The 16,306-nt window shown below is 43.9% G+C and overlaps 1 protein-coding gene across 7 annotated transcripts in view; it reads left to right on the forward strand.

The window, feature by feature from the left end:
* The window catches only part of TNS2 (tensin 2), a 165,858-nt gene that overhangs the window by 133,117 nt on the left and 16,435 nt on the right, over nucleotides 1-16,306 (forward strand). For all 7 annotated transcript variants that reach the window (XM_032212147.1, XM_032212148.1, XM_032212152.1 and 4 more), the window contains 3 exons: nucleotides 1,188-1,253; nucleotides 6,662-6,778; nucleotides 12,952-14,205. In XM_032212147.1, the coding sequence (XP_032068038.1) occupies nucleotides 1,188-1,253; nucleotides 6,662-6,778; nucleotides 12,952-14,205 (1,437 nt within the window). The remainder of the gene's footprint in view (nucleotides 1-1,187; nucleotides 1,254-6,661; nucleotides 6,779-12,951; nucleotides 14,206-16,306) is intronic.

Genomic DNA, 16,306 nt, shown 5'->3' on the forward strand with positions numbered 1-16,306 from the left:
CATGAGAAAGTGTTGCTCTAGATCAGCTGGAAATATATTGACATATGGAGTAGTTTTCTGTGTGCCCATGGCTGCTCCACTCATTTGGAAGCTGTGCCACTCATTTGCATTGTCAAAGATGAAGTAGTTATGGGTGAGTACAAAGTAACCTAGTCTGTTGGCAAGGCATGTTCTTTGGCATGGTGATGATGTCCAGGATGGGTTGAAGTCCATGTTTGTTGGAGATCTATCAACATACATGGTGGCTAAAATGACGCTGTTTTGCTGACCATCCCTGATATCCAGTCTTTTTAGGGAATCTGTGGGATCTCTTATGCAGCCGGTAGTGCTGGTGGTATAAAGTCTGAACACAAAGTCCATGAAACCTGATTTTCCAGTTGTGATCTTTCTAATGCTTTAAGCAATGGGATGGCCTGCTTTACTAGGGTTGTGTATTTTGGCAAGTAGGTAGAAAATGCCTAATCAGGACTCTTGCGGTGTCTCCATGTAAAAACAATGTTCTTAGGAAATCTTTTATCAACTTGCATAATATTTCTGCTATGTTATTGTAAGAAGTCAGTTGATATAATGTGGTGTTGGAGAGTTGCTTCTTGGTTTCCTTGACGTAATCCACCTTACTCACAATGACAACGGCTGCTTTGTTAGCTTGCGTGATTATTATGCCATTGTTATTCTTGAGGTCTTGATGGCATCTGGTTCTGGATTGCTAGAATTGTTCCCTAAGGGGAATTTTTAATTGGTGGTAATGGCTTTAGCTTGTTGGCAGAACCATTCAGTTAGACATCCAATTCAGTTGCATCCATCTGGGAGCATTGATGCAGCTTTTAAAATGCATTTGCAATTTGGTGTGATTTATAGTTGTATCTTGTCCCAGGATGTGTTGTTTTCATGATGGTTGTGTTTTGTTTCTTCTCTTAAAAATATTCCTGGAGTCATGCGGCCAAAAAGTGTTCTACAGTCCCCACAGTGTTGTATATTTTGTGTGAGTTTTGTGTGATACATTCTTTGGAATTATCCTCTTATTAGACAAGTGCATTATGGATAGGAAGGCTTATTGCATTTCTTATCATAATAAAGAATTATAAATTAAGTCTGTATGGAAATGGGACATGTAAGGAAGGCGAACACTTTGGCTAGACACAGTTCAAATGTACCAAACTATTTCTCTTTTCTTCCTCCCTCCGTAGATGAAAGATTTCCCTTTGAAGCAAGTGTGGAATTTGTCTTCTCTTCTAGTCCAGAGAAAATTAAAGGTGAGTGAACAGCAGTTAAAGAGCAATGGATGTAGCTCAATGAACAGCAACGCTTTGAGTCCTAAAAAAGACAGAAAATGGACACATCCATTTTTCTTTTTTTTAAAAGATTTTTTTTATTTTTGAATAAACACAAACAGACAAAACACACACACACACACACAAACCCCACAAAACCATATTCCATTACAAATTATAGAAAGTGTGTCGATTGGTTACAAAAACTTCCATGCATCCCTTCCACAGTCATCACCTACAATTCATATCAAATCATATATTTTAAATCAAGTATGTATGCATGCATGCATGCATGCATGCATGCATGCATGCATACATACATACATACATACATACATACATATATATATATATATATATATATATATATATATATATATATACTACTGTCATCATACCTTAACCTTCATATAATTGTTTTTACGTCCTTTTATATAAAATATTCCAAATTTAAAGCAAAACCACATAATGGCATTCCATTAGCTCTTCCCAATATCATCCGGTAACATTACATCTTTATAACATGTTCTATATAAAAAATGGTTATATTTAATAATAGAGTTTCTAAACCTCCTTTCTTAGTCACCATTTGCAATTTATATCAAATTTCCTCTTATCATACCAATATATATATATATATATATATATATATATATATATATATATATATATATATGCATTATTATCATTATCAATCAATTATTTAACTGTATCCATTACCACTTCATTTTATACATAATGCTCTAAATTTTACTTAGTTTTTTATTATAAGCTTTCATTACATCAACGTGTATCTTTCCAGTAATAGTGTAGTCTTATGTCTCTTGCCATTTGTGGCTTTAGTATTCTGGTTATTTTCTTAGTAAGTTTTGTATGGACTTCTCTTTGCAACTTATAGCTTATTGCATATCTTGTATAAGCTCAAAACCCTCCATCTGCTTCTTCGATCAGCTTATCTTTGGTTATCACTAGTGCTTCTGACAAAATTTCTCTCCTTAGTTCCATGAATTCTTCTCTCTTTTCTTCTTCTATACTTTGAGATCTGGGGTAGAGCTCCAGTCCATCTATCTCCCCTTTCCATATTCCACTCTTTCCATTTCCAACCACACTCAGTTCACTGTCAGTATCGACAATTTTCTTGTCTCTTTGTTTATTTTTTCCTTCAGTTTTTAGACCTCCACTTTCTTCATTTGATGAACATCCTCAATTTTTCCATCAAATTTTGCTGTTCTAGGATCAATTTTCTCCAATCTCTTCTCAATTCTCTCTGTTACTTTTAATAATTTTTGAATTTCAAACATAATCTTTTGCAATGTTTCTTTTTCATGTTGCGCCATTCTTCCAACTTGTAAATACTGCCACTCTGGCATTCAATTTTTTTATTAAATTTAAAGCAAGTTCATTTATAATCTTTCAAGACAAGGCTTTGTTTTCACTCCACTCCAATGAAGCTCCTGAAAAGCACCTGTATAAACAACCCATGCTCTTCTCACTATCACTCTCTGTAAACAAGATGAGGAACCTTGAAATGCAAAATCAAATGATCAAAGAGAAAAAAGAATAGACACTATTTCCAAGCCTTCCAAGCCGCCAGCCTCCAAATGGCAGTGTTACTTCCTTTCCTTCTGTTATTACAGCCCTCTTTATATTCCTTTTATATCTTCTTTATATTCCAGGCTTAAAGAAAACAAAAATTTTAAATGGAGCAAAAAAATCACCATCCAATCCAGCATTATGAAAATAAGGAAAAAGATTTTAATCCATAGCTATAAAAAAAAAGAATATAAAAAGTAGTAGAAGAAAAACTAATCTGTTCAATTTAAAGAATAGGAAACATTTGCAAAAGTTCCATCCGTAAAAGATTTTTTTTTAAAAAAAAAGGATAACACACTGTCTAATGTAGCTTAATTTTGCCGCTTGTTCTCTTCTGTTTTCAAATTTAATTTAGCTTTAATTTTTTGGGGATAGTCTCTTTTATAATAAGATTTCTTCATCAGATGGACACACTTTCTCTTTCTGTTTTCTTCCCGTTCCGGAGCTGTCCCAACTTCAGCAGCTTCAATGGCTGCACTTCTGTTGCCGGCAAAAAGAGATTCTCCTGGATCAATCAGGGACTTTGCAGTGTCCCTGAGATCAGCAGGACGTACTCTTCCCTCTCACCATCTCTTCGGGATGGTTTAGGTCAGACCTATGTGGAAGGGTGCTGATTGGAGACAGCGTAGAAATATGGAGTAGAAACGCAAATAGATAAATATGATGGAGGCACAGAATTAATCAAAAACAGCACTGCAGATGGTAAGAATTGTCAACCTTCATTTGGCCTGGAACTCCTGTAGTAGTAATCAAAACACCTGGAGGGCATCAGTTTTTAGTGAAGGTCATCTGAGAGAAAGACCAGCCCACTGAATGCATCACCAATCATTTATCACAGCCCAATAGAGTCACGTTAAGCTTTCCCTTTTGGACTCCAGCCTGCAGGAGATGCAGAAATGCAGCTATTGGCCTGGAAATTCTATTGATCTCTCTGCAGAGAAAGTGCCTTGGGATCTACTTATTTTTGTAGGTATTTGTTCAATGTTTAACCTTTCCTTCAAGAGTTCAAGACTTAGCAGAGGAGATAAGGTGGCTTTCTGTTTGCTTAGACTCTTAATTCTTATCGCACCAGCTATGGCTCTTTTGGCAGTAGAGAGAGCATCGGCTGCCAGCCGCCTTTCCTGCTGCATGTTTTCTCAATTGAAATTATAGTCAGGGTAGAATATATTCTGTGATTGGGACAAAGAGTTGAGAAAGCAGCAGGAAATGGAAAGAAGAAGAGATGCAGCCAACCACAATCTAGAAGGTTTTGTTCTTGCAGAATGAAAAACAATAAAATTCTATTTTTGGTTGGCCTCTTTGGCTTAGAGGCTAAATTTTAATATCACAATGTTTATTTTTTCATCCCCCCCCCCCAAATAAACACACGAATAGGACAGAGAGGCCTCAGGGAGACAAATAACTCACGTTTACTCTTAACCGCCTTCTGAAAGGACATTCTCCTATTTCATTCGTCAAATAACTCCAACCCATGAAAAAGAAGACAGACATTTTCCACTAGGCTTTGTAGTTTGTAGTTTGTAGTTTATTGGGATTTATATGCCGCCCTTTTCCCTGAGGGGACTCAGGGCGGCTTACAACCACAGGGGGGGGGAGGGGGGGTGCAAGGTCAAAAACAAAACAATATGTGAACAAAGAAAAGATAGTAAAACACAACTTTCATTCAACAATCAAACACTCGGGCGGGTGAATTGGAAGCCTATCCCCAGGCCTGCTGGGAGAGCCAGATCTTGAGGGCTGCGCGGAAGGTCTGGATAGTGGTGAGGGTACGGATCTCCATGGGGAGCTCGTTCCACAGGGTCGGAGCAGCAACAGAAAAGGCTCTCCTCCGTGTGGTCGCCAGTCGGCATTGACTGGCAGATGGGATTCGGAGGAGGCCCAGTCTGTGCGATCTAATTGGTCGATTTAGGGAAGTAATCGGCAGAAGGCGGTCTCTCAAGTACTCAGATCCACTACCATGGAGTGCTTTAAAGGTGGTCATCAGTACCCTGAAGCGCACCCGGAGACCAACAGGTAGCCAGTGCAGCTCGCGGAGGACAGGTGTAACGTGGGCGAACCGCGGTGCGCCCACTATCACTCGCGCGGCTGCATTCTGGACTAGCTGCAGTCGCCGGATGCACTTCAAGGGCAACCCCATGTAGAGCCCATTGCAGTATTCCAGTCTAGAGATCACAAGGGCTCGAGTGACTGTTGTGAGAGCCCCCCGGTCTAGGTAGGGCCGCAACTGGCGGACCAGGCGAACCTGGGCAAATGCCCCCCTGGTCACAGCTGACAGCTGGTGATCAAAAGTCAGCTGTGGGTCCAGGAGGACTCCTAAGTTGCGGACCCTATCTGAGGGGTATAAAATTTGACCCCCCAGCCTAAGCGTTGGTATATTAGCCAAATTATTGGGGGGGAAGCACAACAGCCACTCGGTCTTGTCCGGGTTGAGTACCAGTTTGTTAGCACTCATCCAGTTCTTAACGGCCTCCAGACCCCGGTTCATCACGTCCACCGCTTCATTGAGTTGGCACGGGGCAGACAGATACAATTGCGTATCGTCCGCATATTGGTGGTATTTTATCCCGTGCCTCCGAATGATCTCGCCCAGCGGTTTCATGTATATGTTAAATAGTAGGGGGGATAAGACCGAACCCTGTGGCACCCCACACGTTAGGGGCCTCAGGGACGATCTCTGCCCCCCGACCAACACCGACTGCGACCTGTCCGAGAGGTAGGAGGAGAACCACCGCAAAACAGTGCCTCCCACTCCCACCTCCCGCAGTCGTCGCAGAAGGATACCATGGTCGATGGTATCGAAAGCCGCTGAGAGGTCAAGGAGAACCAGGATGGACGCATAGCCTCCATCTCTGGCCCTCCAGAGATCATCGGTCAATGCGACCAAAGCGGTTTCTGTGCTGTAACCAGGTCTGAAGCCGGACTGGAAGGGGTCAAGATAGCTAGCTTCCTCCAAGGCCCGTTGGAGCTGAAAGGCCACCACCTTCTCGACAACCTTCCCGATAAAGGGAAGGTTGGAGACAGGACGAAAGTTGTTTAAAATGGCTGGATCTAACGATGGTTTCTTCAGGAGGGGTCTCACCACCGCCGTTTTAAGTACGGCGGGGAAGTGCCCCTCCCGAAGGGAGGCGGTGACAACCGCCTGGATCCAGCCATGTGTCACCTCCCTGCTGTTGGCAACCAGCCAGGAGGGACACGGGTCCAGAATACAAGTGGAGGCACTTACAGCTCGAATGGCCCTGTCCACATCCCCAGAGGCAACGTCCTGGAACTCAACCCAGAACTGGTGTGGCAAGTGATCCTCCTGTGTCTCAGCTGGATCTACTGCGGTGGAGTCCAAGTCTGATCGAAACCGAGCTACTTTGTCCGCCAAGAATTGAGCATAATCCTCAGCCCTACCCTGCAAGGGGTCTCCCGCATCCCTCCTATTGAGGAGGGAGCGGGTTATCCTAAACAGGATAATGATAATGTCCTTGTGTCATCTCCCAGTGTCTTTCAGCAGCTCAAGGAACTGGACAAGATTTCCAATCTCTGTTTTGTAGCATCTTTTTAAAATAATATTCAGAAGTCAATTTAATTGTTGCATTACTGAAGATCACTATGTCAGTGTTGTCATATGAAAAGATATACTTAAATATTTACAAAATGTGAAGGGGGTATACTCACAACTGTGATATACTGTATGTATAAAATGGTGACACACAACAAACATTTTCCTTCTTTGCTGTGAAAATTTAAGATACGAGAGGCAGACTGTTGATCTTCTTGGGGCCACCTTGTCTTTTTTTCCCCCCTCACAGGCCGAGAAACCTATAGAAACAATGCTGAAGTTGCCATAGATTACAGTATCTCTGATCCTATCGTCCGCTGGGATTCCTACGAGAACTTCAACCTGCAGTATGAGGACAGCCTGGAAGGTATAAAAGGGAACTCCAGAATACTTAGAACTCCAAGTTTACATCATGACTGACTAGGCTGCTGTTCTGCACCTGTGCAAGGGAGAAAATCAGGCAGAATTCAGCATCCGGAGGAGTTCTGCTTCAGACCAAACAATTGCTGTGAAACTAGTTTGTGGATGATGTTTGGAGAGGGTGAATAGAGTGGGGCTTAATAGAGTCCTAGGCAGTGGTGAAATTCAATTTTTTTTTTACTACCGGTTCTGCGGGCATGGCTTGGTGGGCGTGGCGTGGCTTGGTGGGCGTGGCAAAGGAAGGATTTGGATTTGGATTTGGATTTTATTCAATTTGTAGGCCGCCCTATTCCCCGAAGGGACTCAGGGTGGCTGAACAAAGCCAAGGGAGGGAAAATCACAAAAAGTAAGACAAAGACAATCAGACAATACAAATAGTTTAAAAGCACAACAGACACAGCAGATTCGAGTAGTGGGGGGGGGGGGGGAAACTCAACCCCAGGCTTGCTGGGACAGCCAGGTCTTCATGGCCGTCTGGAAGGCCTGAAGGGTGGAGAGGGTCCGAATCTCCACGGGGAGCTCGTTCCAAAGGATACTGCAAAATCTCCATTCCCACCCCACTCTAGGGCCAGCCAGAGGTGGCATTTGCCGGTTCTTCGAACTACTCGAAATTTCCACTACCGGTTCTCTAGAGCCTGTCAGAACCTGCTGGATTTCACCCCTGGTCCTAGGGCTTGTTTTTATTCCTTTCTACAGTAGAAGCAGCAATTGATATTAAGGCATTGGATAGGTGTTTGTTTGCCTAATGCAGTGATGCAAACTATGACTTATAGACCATCAATGGCCTGTAGAGGTTCACTGCAGCCTCTGTTTTCTGCCCAAGCCTGCTTGCCATCTTAGTTCCTTCTAGTACAGTGTTTCTCAACCTTGGCAACTTGAAGATGTCTGGATTTCAACTCCCAGAATTCCCCAGCCAGCATTCATGAATGCTGGCTGGGGAATTCTGGGAGTTGAAGTCCAGACATCTTCAAGTTGCCAAGGTTGAGAAACACTGTTCTAGTATTTCCTGCCAGTCAGCTGGTTCACAAAAATGGATCGATAGTTGAAACCCCAAAAAAGAGTTATGTTGAAAAGCATCTCTGACCAGCAGGTTTCAGCTATGAGTTGTTGATAGAGGTTACGTAAGATAACTCAAGCAGTACAATAATTTGGGACTAATTTGAGGGGTACTAATTTTAATTTTAAAAAATCTTTAAAGTTGAAGACTATACAAATGCAACTTTTTGGTGCCTTTTTTTTCCCCACAAGGCAATTTAGACTTTCTTGGGGTTTTTTTTCTTTGAAAATGTTTCGCTTCTCCTCAATGAAGCTTCTTCAGTTCTAGTCATTATATGATGTGACAATGGGGACTCCTAAGTAAAAAAGATAAGGGGTATATTTAAATGACAGATCCCTGGCATTTTGGAATGCTTATTTAATTGTCTGTAAAAAGTTTGGGAAACATTGGCATAGTGTGTGCAAATTGCAGAACTGAGCAAATCTTTGGTACAGAATGTTGGTTACCGTGGCCCATAGAACGTATGTTTGTTTATAGTAGTATTAAAGTGTGGTCCTAGGACCTGGGGCATCCCTCAAGAGCCTCTCACACCGCCTCCTGCCGATTACCTCCCTCAGACCGATAAGATCTCACAGGTTAGGTCTCCTCCGGATTCCATCTGCCAGCCAATGTCGGCTGGCAACCCCCCCAGGGGAGAGCCTTCTCTGTTGCAGCTCCAGCCCTCTGGAATGATCTCCCTGTCGAGATCCGGACCCTTACTCCCCTCCCGGCCTTCCGCAAAGCCACCAAGTCCTGGCTGCTCCAGCTGGCCGGGGGGCCTGTGAAATATCCAGCCCCACGGAAATTGTGAATGTTGTGGTTTTGTTTTTAAAGTGTTGTCTTTGTCTAGTTTTCCCCCTTTCCCTTGTCTATTGTGAGCCGCCTGGAGTCCTTTGGGAGTGGGCGGCATACAAGACAAATAAAATCGAAAATCAAATCAAACATGTCTACAAAGACAAAATTATTTCTCAGCTTATGTGAAAAAATAATCTTTATATTAAAAAATGGCCCTGTGTATGTGTGTATGTTCCATAACTCTGGAACAATTTGAGCAATTTCAACCAAACTTGGTACATAGATTACTTTATCTCTGGAAACAAATACTGTGGGGGATAAGACACTCCTAACACCCCTTAGTGTACGTGTTCCGTTAAGAGCCCTTGTGCCTTAAAACAGCTTCTACCGTACTGTCTTAAAATGGCTTCTACTGTACAGCGCTGGGGAGTTGTCATGGTAATGGCTTCACAGCACTCCACAAGGGGGCTCCCTCTTGTAAGGGGGAAAATCCAACATTAGAAATTGCAGCGACGTTCATGGAAGGAGGGTTGGGATAAATAAATACCCGCCAGGCTATCAGCTAGTATCATATAAAAATCCCATCAAACAATCTTGACAAGCGATAGCGGTAATTTTCATTTTTAATGCGCTAAATGTTGAGAAATATAACCCATGCAAACAAAAGTTTTTTGGGGTGGTCTGCCATAATTTTTTAAAGTGGGAAGGGGTCTTGAGAGAGAAAAGTGTAAAAAAACCACCAATTTAGTAAAGGCTGTATGTGCCTTCTACTCTGCCTTGAAACATGGGTAAAGTTAGCGCTTTATTTTGCATAGGTGAAATGGCTTTTAAGCCAATTTAGGCTGTTGGATATTAGCTCCCATAGCTATGATAAGTAAGTTGTGCCACAGTTGTGCAAGTTTTTGCTGTGTCATAGAGATTTGTGCTGTGCCTCAACCATTCATCACAGCAGAACTAAGTTGATCTCATTTCCTTCTCTCTTAATTCTTAAAAGAGTTTGAGTCCAACTCATTCTGGATACAGAGATGAAAACATCTCTTTCTACATGCATGCATATAAAAATTGGTGGCTTTTTTTTTTGTTTTGTTCCTGGGAGCTGTAATCCCACCAGCCTATCTCTCCCCCCCCACCCCCGCCCATTACAAGTTTCCTCCCAAGGTCCACTTAAAGTAAACTTGTTAAGAACCAAAACAAATAGAAAACCAATGGGAGTCATTAAATGGCAATTTAAGCGCTGTGGTGTGCTTGCGTCAGATCCCAGAAAAATTCCAGCCGGATGGCCTCAAACTTCCTCCCTCCGCCTTCCCAGCAAGAACTGATGTGTGGAGAGCGGGACTGTGTTTCAGAATTGTGATTTTTGTAGCTAGAGAATGCCACTTGAGAGACCGCCTCCTGCCAATCACCTCCTCACGACCAATTAGATCACACAGATTAGGCCTCCTCCGAATCCCATCTGCCAGTCAGTGTCGACTGGCGACTACGCGGAGGAGAGCCTTCTCGGTAGTAGCTCCGACCCTTTGGAACGATCTCCCCGTGGAGATCCGTACCCTCACCACCCTCCAGACCTTCCGCACAGCCCTTAAGATCTGGCTATCCCATCAGGCCTGGGGTTAGATTGTAATCCGTCCCCACCCGAATGATGAATGCTGTGTTCTATTTTTAATTATGTATTGTTTTATGTCTCACTGTTTGTATTCCCCCCCCCCCATGAATTGTAAGCCGCCCTGAGTCCCCTCAGGGAAAAGGGTGGCCTATAAATAAACTTTCCAATTCCAATTCCATGCATTTGGGGGGATGGAGCCTAACAGTGACTTAAATTAATGGGAGGTTGAATAAGGGCTTCTTTAGCCTGCTTCCTGTTTGTATCTATCAAAGTAAATGCATTTCTGGATAAGCAGTAGTGGACTATTGCCCTCTGCTGGGCTAAAATACTTAAATTTAAGCAGTACTATAGGTACTAGTAATCCTCGGCTTACAACCATAATCGAGCCCAGCATTTCTGTTGCTAAGTGAGTCATTTGCTGAGTGAATTTTGCCCTATTTTACAATCTTTCTTGCCGCAGTTGTTAAGTGAATCACTTCAGAGGTTCAATTAGTGGCAAGGTTGTTAAGTGAATCTGGCTTGCCCATGGTCTTTGCTGGTCCGAAGGTTGCAGAACATGATCCCAGGACAGCATCATAAATAAGAGTCAGTCGCCAAGCTCCTGAATTTTGATCATGTGACCATGAGGATGCTGCAACGGTCGTAAGTATGAAAAATGGTCACAAGTCTCTTTTTTCAGGGCCGTTGTAACTTTGAACGATCACTAAATGAACTGTTGTAAGTCGAGGACTACTTGCATTGAATTAGAGGTGAAATCCATTGGAACATCCCTAGAGTACTTAACTGAAATAGATTGACTTGATCGCTAATTTAGAAACAAAAATGTTTGGTGCCTAACAGTAATAGCTTGTATTACTCACTTTGTATTAGTCACTTTATGATCATTTCTTGCACTTACGACCTTTGCAGGTCTATAAAGCAAAGAAAAGTTGAAGTAAGATCCTCGGCACAATTACAATTTCATTTAACGACCGCTTCACCTAACGACTGAGTTGCTGCTCATTTCAGTACAAAAAGTCCTTGACTTACAAGCATTTGTATAATGACCACTCATGGTTACAGCGGCACTAAAAAAAATGACTTATGGATCAGTCTTTGCACTTATGAATATTGCAGTATTTCCCACAATCAAATGATCAAAATTTGGGTGCTTGGTTATCAGCATGTATTTACAATAGTTGCACCATCCTGGGGTCATGTGATCACCATTTGCAACCTTCCCAGCCGGCTTCTGGGAAGAGCAGAATGTTTCGGATAAGCAAAATCATTGGAGGAAGTCAGATTTTCTTAATGCCTGTGCGATTCACTTAACAATTGCAGTGTTTTCCTTAACAAATCGTGGGGAAAAAAGTCATAAAATCAGTACGATTCTCTTAACAACTACCTTGCTTAGCAGTGAAAATTCTGTTCCCAATTGTGGTGGCTCAGTGGTTAGAATCCATTATTACAGGCTAATTCTGCCAACTGCCAACAGTTTGATTCTGATCAGCTAAAGGTTGAGTCAGCCTTTCCAAGCTTAGGGGATTCAGATTGTTGGGGACAATAGGCTGACTCTATAAACCGCTTAAAGAGGGCTATAAACTACTGTGAAGTGTTATATAAGTCTAAGTGCTATTGCTAGAAACTGAGGACTAATAGCATATGAGTTTATTTATGTTATATATCTATTTTGCGCTTTATAATCGGTCCTCAAACAACAAAAATGAACCAGATTAGATATTGTTCCAAAGAGTCAAAACATGGATAATTTTCACATAATTCTGGCACAATTGTTTGCAAGGAGTGCGCTGCATCGATCGCTCTGTCATTCTTCTTGTTTCCTCTTGCTAGCAAAAACCACAAAAATTGCTGTCATGGTTTATTTACTGTGGATCCTGTCTTGCTGGTTTCAAATGAGCTAGGGATCAGAAGCCAAGAACAAACAACGCTTCTGATTCTGACCTATTTGGAAAAAGTCAGAACCCCAAAACAGAAATTTAGAGGACATTTTTCGCTGCAAATATTCAAAAAGTAAACACCTAAACCTTTGAACCCATGAGTTGCTCAGTGTGGAAGTTGAAGACCACATCTAGGCTGTTGTGATCCACCCGCGGCCAGCAGAGCTGGCAGCAGAGTCAGACAGTGAGGAGGTTGGGGAGGAACATGGGCCAGTCCTGGAGTCTGGGGAAGGCTCTGATGAGGGCTCTGTGTCGGAGGCAGAAAGGGGGCCAGAGCTGTATGCCAGTTATCAGCTGCCTTCAGAGTCAGACATCAGTGAGGCAGACAGACAGCTGGAGCCTGTTCCCAGTGTGCGTATGCGCAGAGTTGCCAGACGAAAGGAACCTCTAAAGAACAGGGCTTGATTTGGGAGTAAGGCCACAGGTGGACGATGAATGGCCCCTCCCAGAGGAAACAAAAGGGGAGCAAAAGGGGAGTGGAGTTTGCAGGAGACAATTAGTTCACTTAATTGGTTCGTGACTCTCTGAGAGTCCTTGCCAAGTTTTGCCGTTATCGGCCTGTCAGCTCTCCAAGCCAGATAATTCTTGACTTTGCTGGATGTGAATGAGCAGAATTCACAGTAAATTAATAAAGGGTTTTTTGTCGGGACAAGGAGTTTGCTTCATGCTCTTGGGAAGCCTCGGTCAGAACATAGACAGTAAATGTTGAGCTCTCCCACAACCCTCTGACCTGGTTCCTCTCTTTGCAGATGTCTTACACACTCGGGGCCCTCTGGACGGAAGCCTGTATGCACGGGTCAAGAAGAAAAGCGAGCTGAGTCACTTCTCCTCCAGCAATGGCAGTCCAGGAAGCCTAGAGTCTCCACCACCGCAGGGAGGGCGTCTCCTGTCCATCAGCAGTGACTCCGGACACTCCTCTATGCTAACGGAGAAGGCAGAAGACAACACGCCTCCATCCAGGCCTCAGCCCACACCAGCTGAGAAGGAAGAGTTGGATCGGCTCTTGGGAGGCTTTGGCGTCCAGTCTCAGCAGCCAAGTGAGGGGTCCTGTTCTCATTCAGTTTCCCCTCCTGCCACTAAAGAGAGAGAAACTGCCATCTTAGAAGATGAACTGTCAGATGTCGGCCAGCCGGGAGGCTCTTTCTCCTACCAACCTCAACGTTCTGGCCTGGTCCGCCATTGTTCTTGTCGCCTCGATTACTGCTCCCACAGCCCTGAGAGACCCCGCAATATGTCCTATTACAGGCCGGAAAGTGTTTTGGAGCGTCGGCAGCCCATCCATAACGGGGGGCACTCTCACCTGCACTCAGAGGGATATGAGGAGAAACGACGTGTGTTTCGTTCTCTTTCGGAGGGCCTACAGCCCCACACCTACCCCTACGGCCATGAGCTGCTGCCTCCTCACAGTCCTAACCGGCGGGAGCCCAATGAGCTGCTTATCTTGGAGGACCAGCCTACCTTTTTATGCCCATGCCAAGATTGCCAAGAAGCGGCGCGGGAAGAATCAAGGCTGCCCCTGGCTTCCTTCTACAACTTACACCTGGATCAGGAACCGGACTTCTGGGGGGTGGAAAGGCCACCCATGCTTCATCATCCTCTCCACCGGGGTGGTCAGCCGGTGCCTATTTTAATGCCAGCCAGCTATGGGCCCCATTCCATGCCCCATCACCAGGCTTTTAACTTTGAGTCCAATGTGATGGCTACTCATTTAGGCCATGGGTATTCATCCCACCAGAGGCCCAAAGTAGCAGAAGATAACCCAGAGGCAATTGCTTATCCTCGCTATGGCTCAGCCTACCATCCGGTTCCACCTGGATACACCTGTGGCAGAGCCCCAGTCAAGTCCTGCCTCTCCCCCTACACCTCAGGGTATTTGGGGTCTCCTCACTTGGGCTCCATTTCACCAACCAGCCCGCTGTATCCACCAGCCCGGAAGCATGGATTTGAACTCCCAGAGGGCAATGATGGATACTTACTGTCACCATCCACAGAACAACCATGTGGTGAGTTGGCAGGAGTAAATGTTGCTCCTTCTCCAAGCCAGGAGAAAGGGGCAAAAAAAGAGGGGATCCTTTTTCTGACATGATCAGTAATAATGATTTTTTTAAAAATAGAAAAAAGCGCCAGTAATAGTAATATTGGGGACTAGAAAAAGAGCATGGGGGGGGGGGGAAATAAACCAGCAGGGCAAGTCTTTTATACAGAGAGTCCTTGACTTACGGCTGTAATGGGGCCTGCCCATCATGGTTGTAAGTCAGGACATTTGTAAAACAGGTCGGTCACATGACCGACCAGTTTCATGATCTTTTTGGGGTGATTGTTAAGCTAACACAACAATCATAAAGTGGCTACCATGGACATTAAGTGACTGCCATGATTGTTAAGCAAGCCATTTTAATTTCTTTTTTTAAAATTAATCATTGGAACAACTTCCCTCCAGAGGTCGTGAATGCTCCAACATTGGATGTTTTTAAGAAGAGATCAGATGACAAATATAGGGTAGTGATGGCTAACCTTTTTCTCCTCGTGTGCCGAAATTACACACGCACACAACAGCGCATGCCCACACATGATGCAATGCACCACGCACATGTGCACCTGTGCTCCCCCACCCTCTGCACATGCACATGACACACACACACCACCCATGCCCTGTTTTGAGCCTAGAAGGCCTTCCTGCAGCCTCCTAAGACTAAAAATGGGTGGTGGGAGGGTGCGCTGCAGCCCCCTGCATTCCCCCACCCTCGTGCATGCGCGTGTGAGCCCCTTTCCCCCGTGCATGTGTGTGCAACCCCCCCCCACACACACGTCTCCCACTTGCACGGCAGAGACCTGAAAATCAGGTGGCCGGTGCCGGGTGTGGGCTCATGTGCGGTGGGGCTAAATTGGGCAGCAGTTCCTGTGCCCCCAGAGATGGGGCATAGGTTCACCATCACTGGTATAAGGTTTCCTGCCGGAGCAGCGAGTTGGTCTAGAAGACCTTCAAGGTCCCTTCCCACTCTCTTCCATTCTGCCAGTGGTTTGCTATGGGCGCAGTTTTGCTGAAGATTGGAAGGAAAGGCTTGTTTTCAGCCAAACCCTGCTAAAACGTGACTGCAAGATGCTGTAATCAGCCATAAATATGGCTGTGTGTTGTGGCCGGAGGTCGCTAAGCAACTCAGAGTCGCTTAGCAACTGGTTGCTAAGCATCCAGTTGTAAGTCAAGGTCATTTATGTTACAAGTAACCTGGCTGAGAAAGAGCCCTCTCTTGGATTCTTAGTGCTCTCTCACCTTGTTTTCTTGCAAACATTTCATTACATATCGTCAGTATGAGGGAGAATGGGGTCTGCTTTCCCTGCCAGTCTTAGCAGGGTCTCAGCTTCCTCCTTGGTGGTTCTTTGATTGCAATATTGTTTCTTTCCTATGTTTTAGGGAACTTTGACCTGGACAGACCCCAGTGAATTTCCCTACTCCTCACCCTAAGCAATGCAATCAAGCCAGATAATTCTGTGCAGGCTTGTTTTATTTATATGAGCCCCCGTTGGCAGCAAAACTGAGCTTTACTCAGCATAGATTTCGAAGAAATACATGTAATATATATATATGTGTGTGTGTGTGTGTGTGTATGTATGTATGTATATATATATGTATATATATATGTATGTTGTATTTGTGCTAATAAATAAATAAAGGGAGACTTTATCAGCACAAATACAACAAATGTAACAAAGGCAACAGTAAAAATATTGGGTTTCTGTCGTGATGGACTCTTGTGACGAGCCGATGGACGGATAATGGAAGCGGTTAGCTTCCTCCCATAGTTGGGGCATACCAGGGGTTGTGACACTAAATGTGTGTGTGTGTGTGTGTGTGTGTGTGTGTGTGTGTGTATATATATGTATGTATGTATGTATGTGTATGTATATGTATGTATGTATATGTATATATATATGTATATATATGTATATATAGCATTTACCCAAAACGTTTAGACTTTTGCTCTATTAATGCTACTACTTGTGTTGCAACTACTATATTGCCATAAGCTTGGATTGACAACATTTGTTAAAGTGTAATGTATTTTGGTTCAGAGAATTCTGTTAGGAGATTTTGGGCCTTCAGAA

The sequence above is a fragment of the Thamnophis elegans genome, chromosome 2 (genome assembly GCF_009769535.1).
Source record: "Thamnophis elegans isolate rThaEle1 chromosome 2, rThaEle1.pri, whole genome shotgun sequence".
Classification (NCBI taxonomy): domain Eukaryota; kingdom Metazoa; phylum Chordata; class Lepidosauria; order Squamata; family Colubridae; genus Thamnophis; species Thamnophis elegans.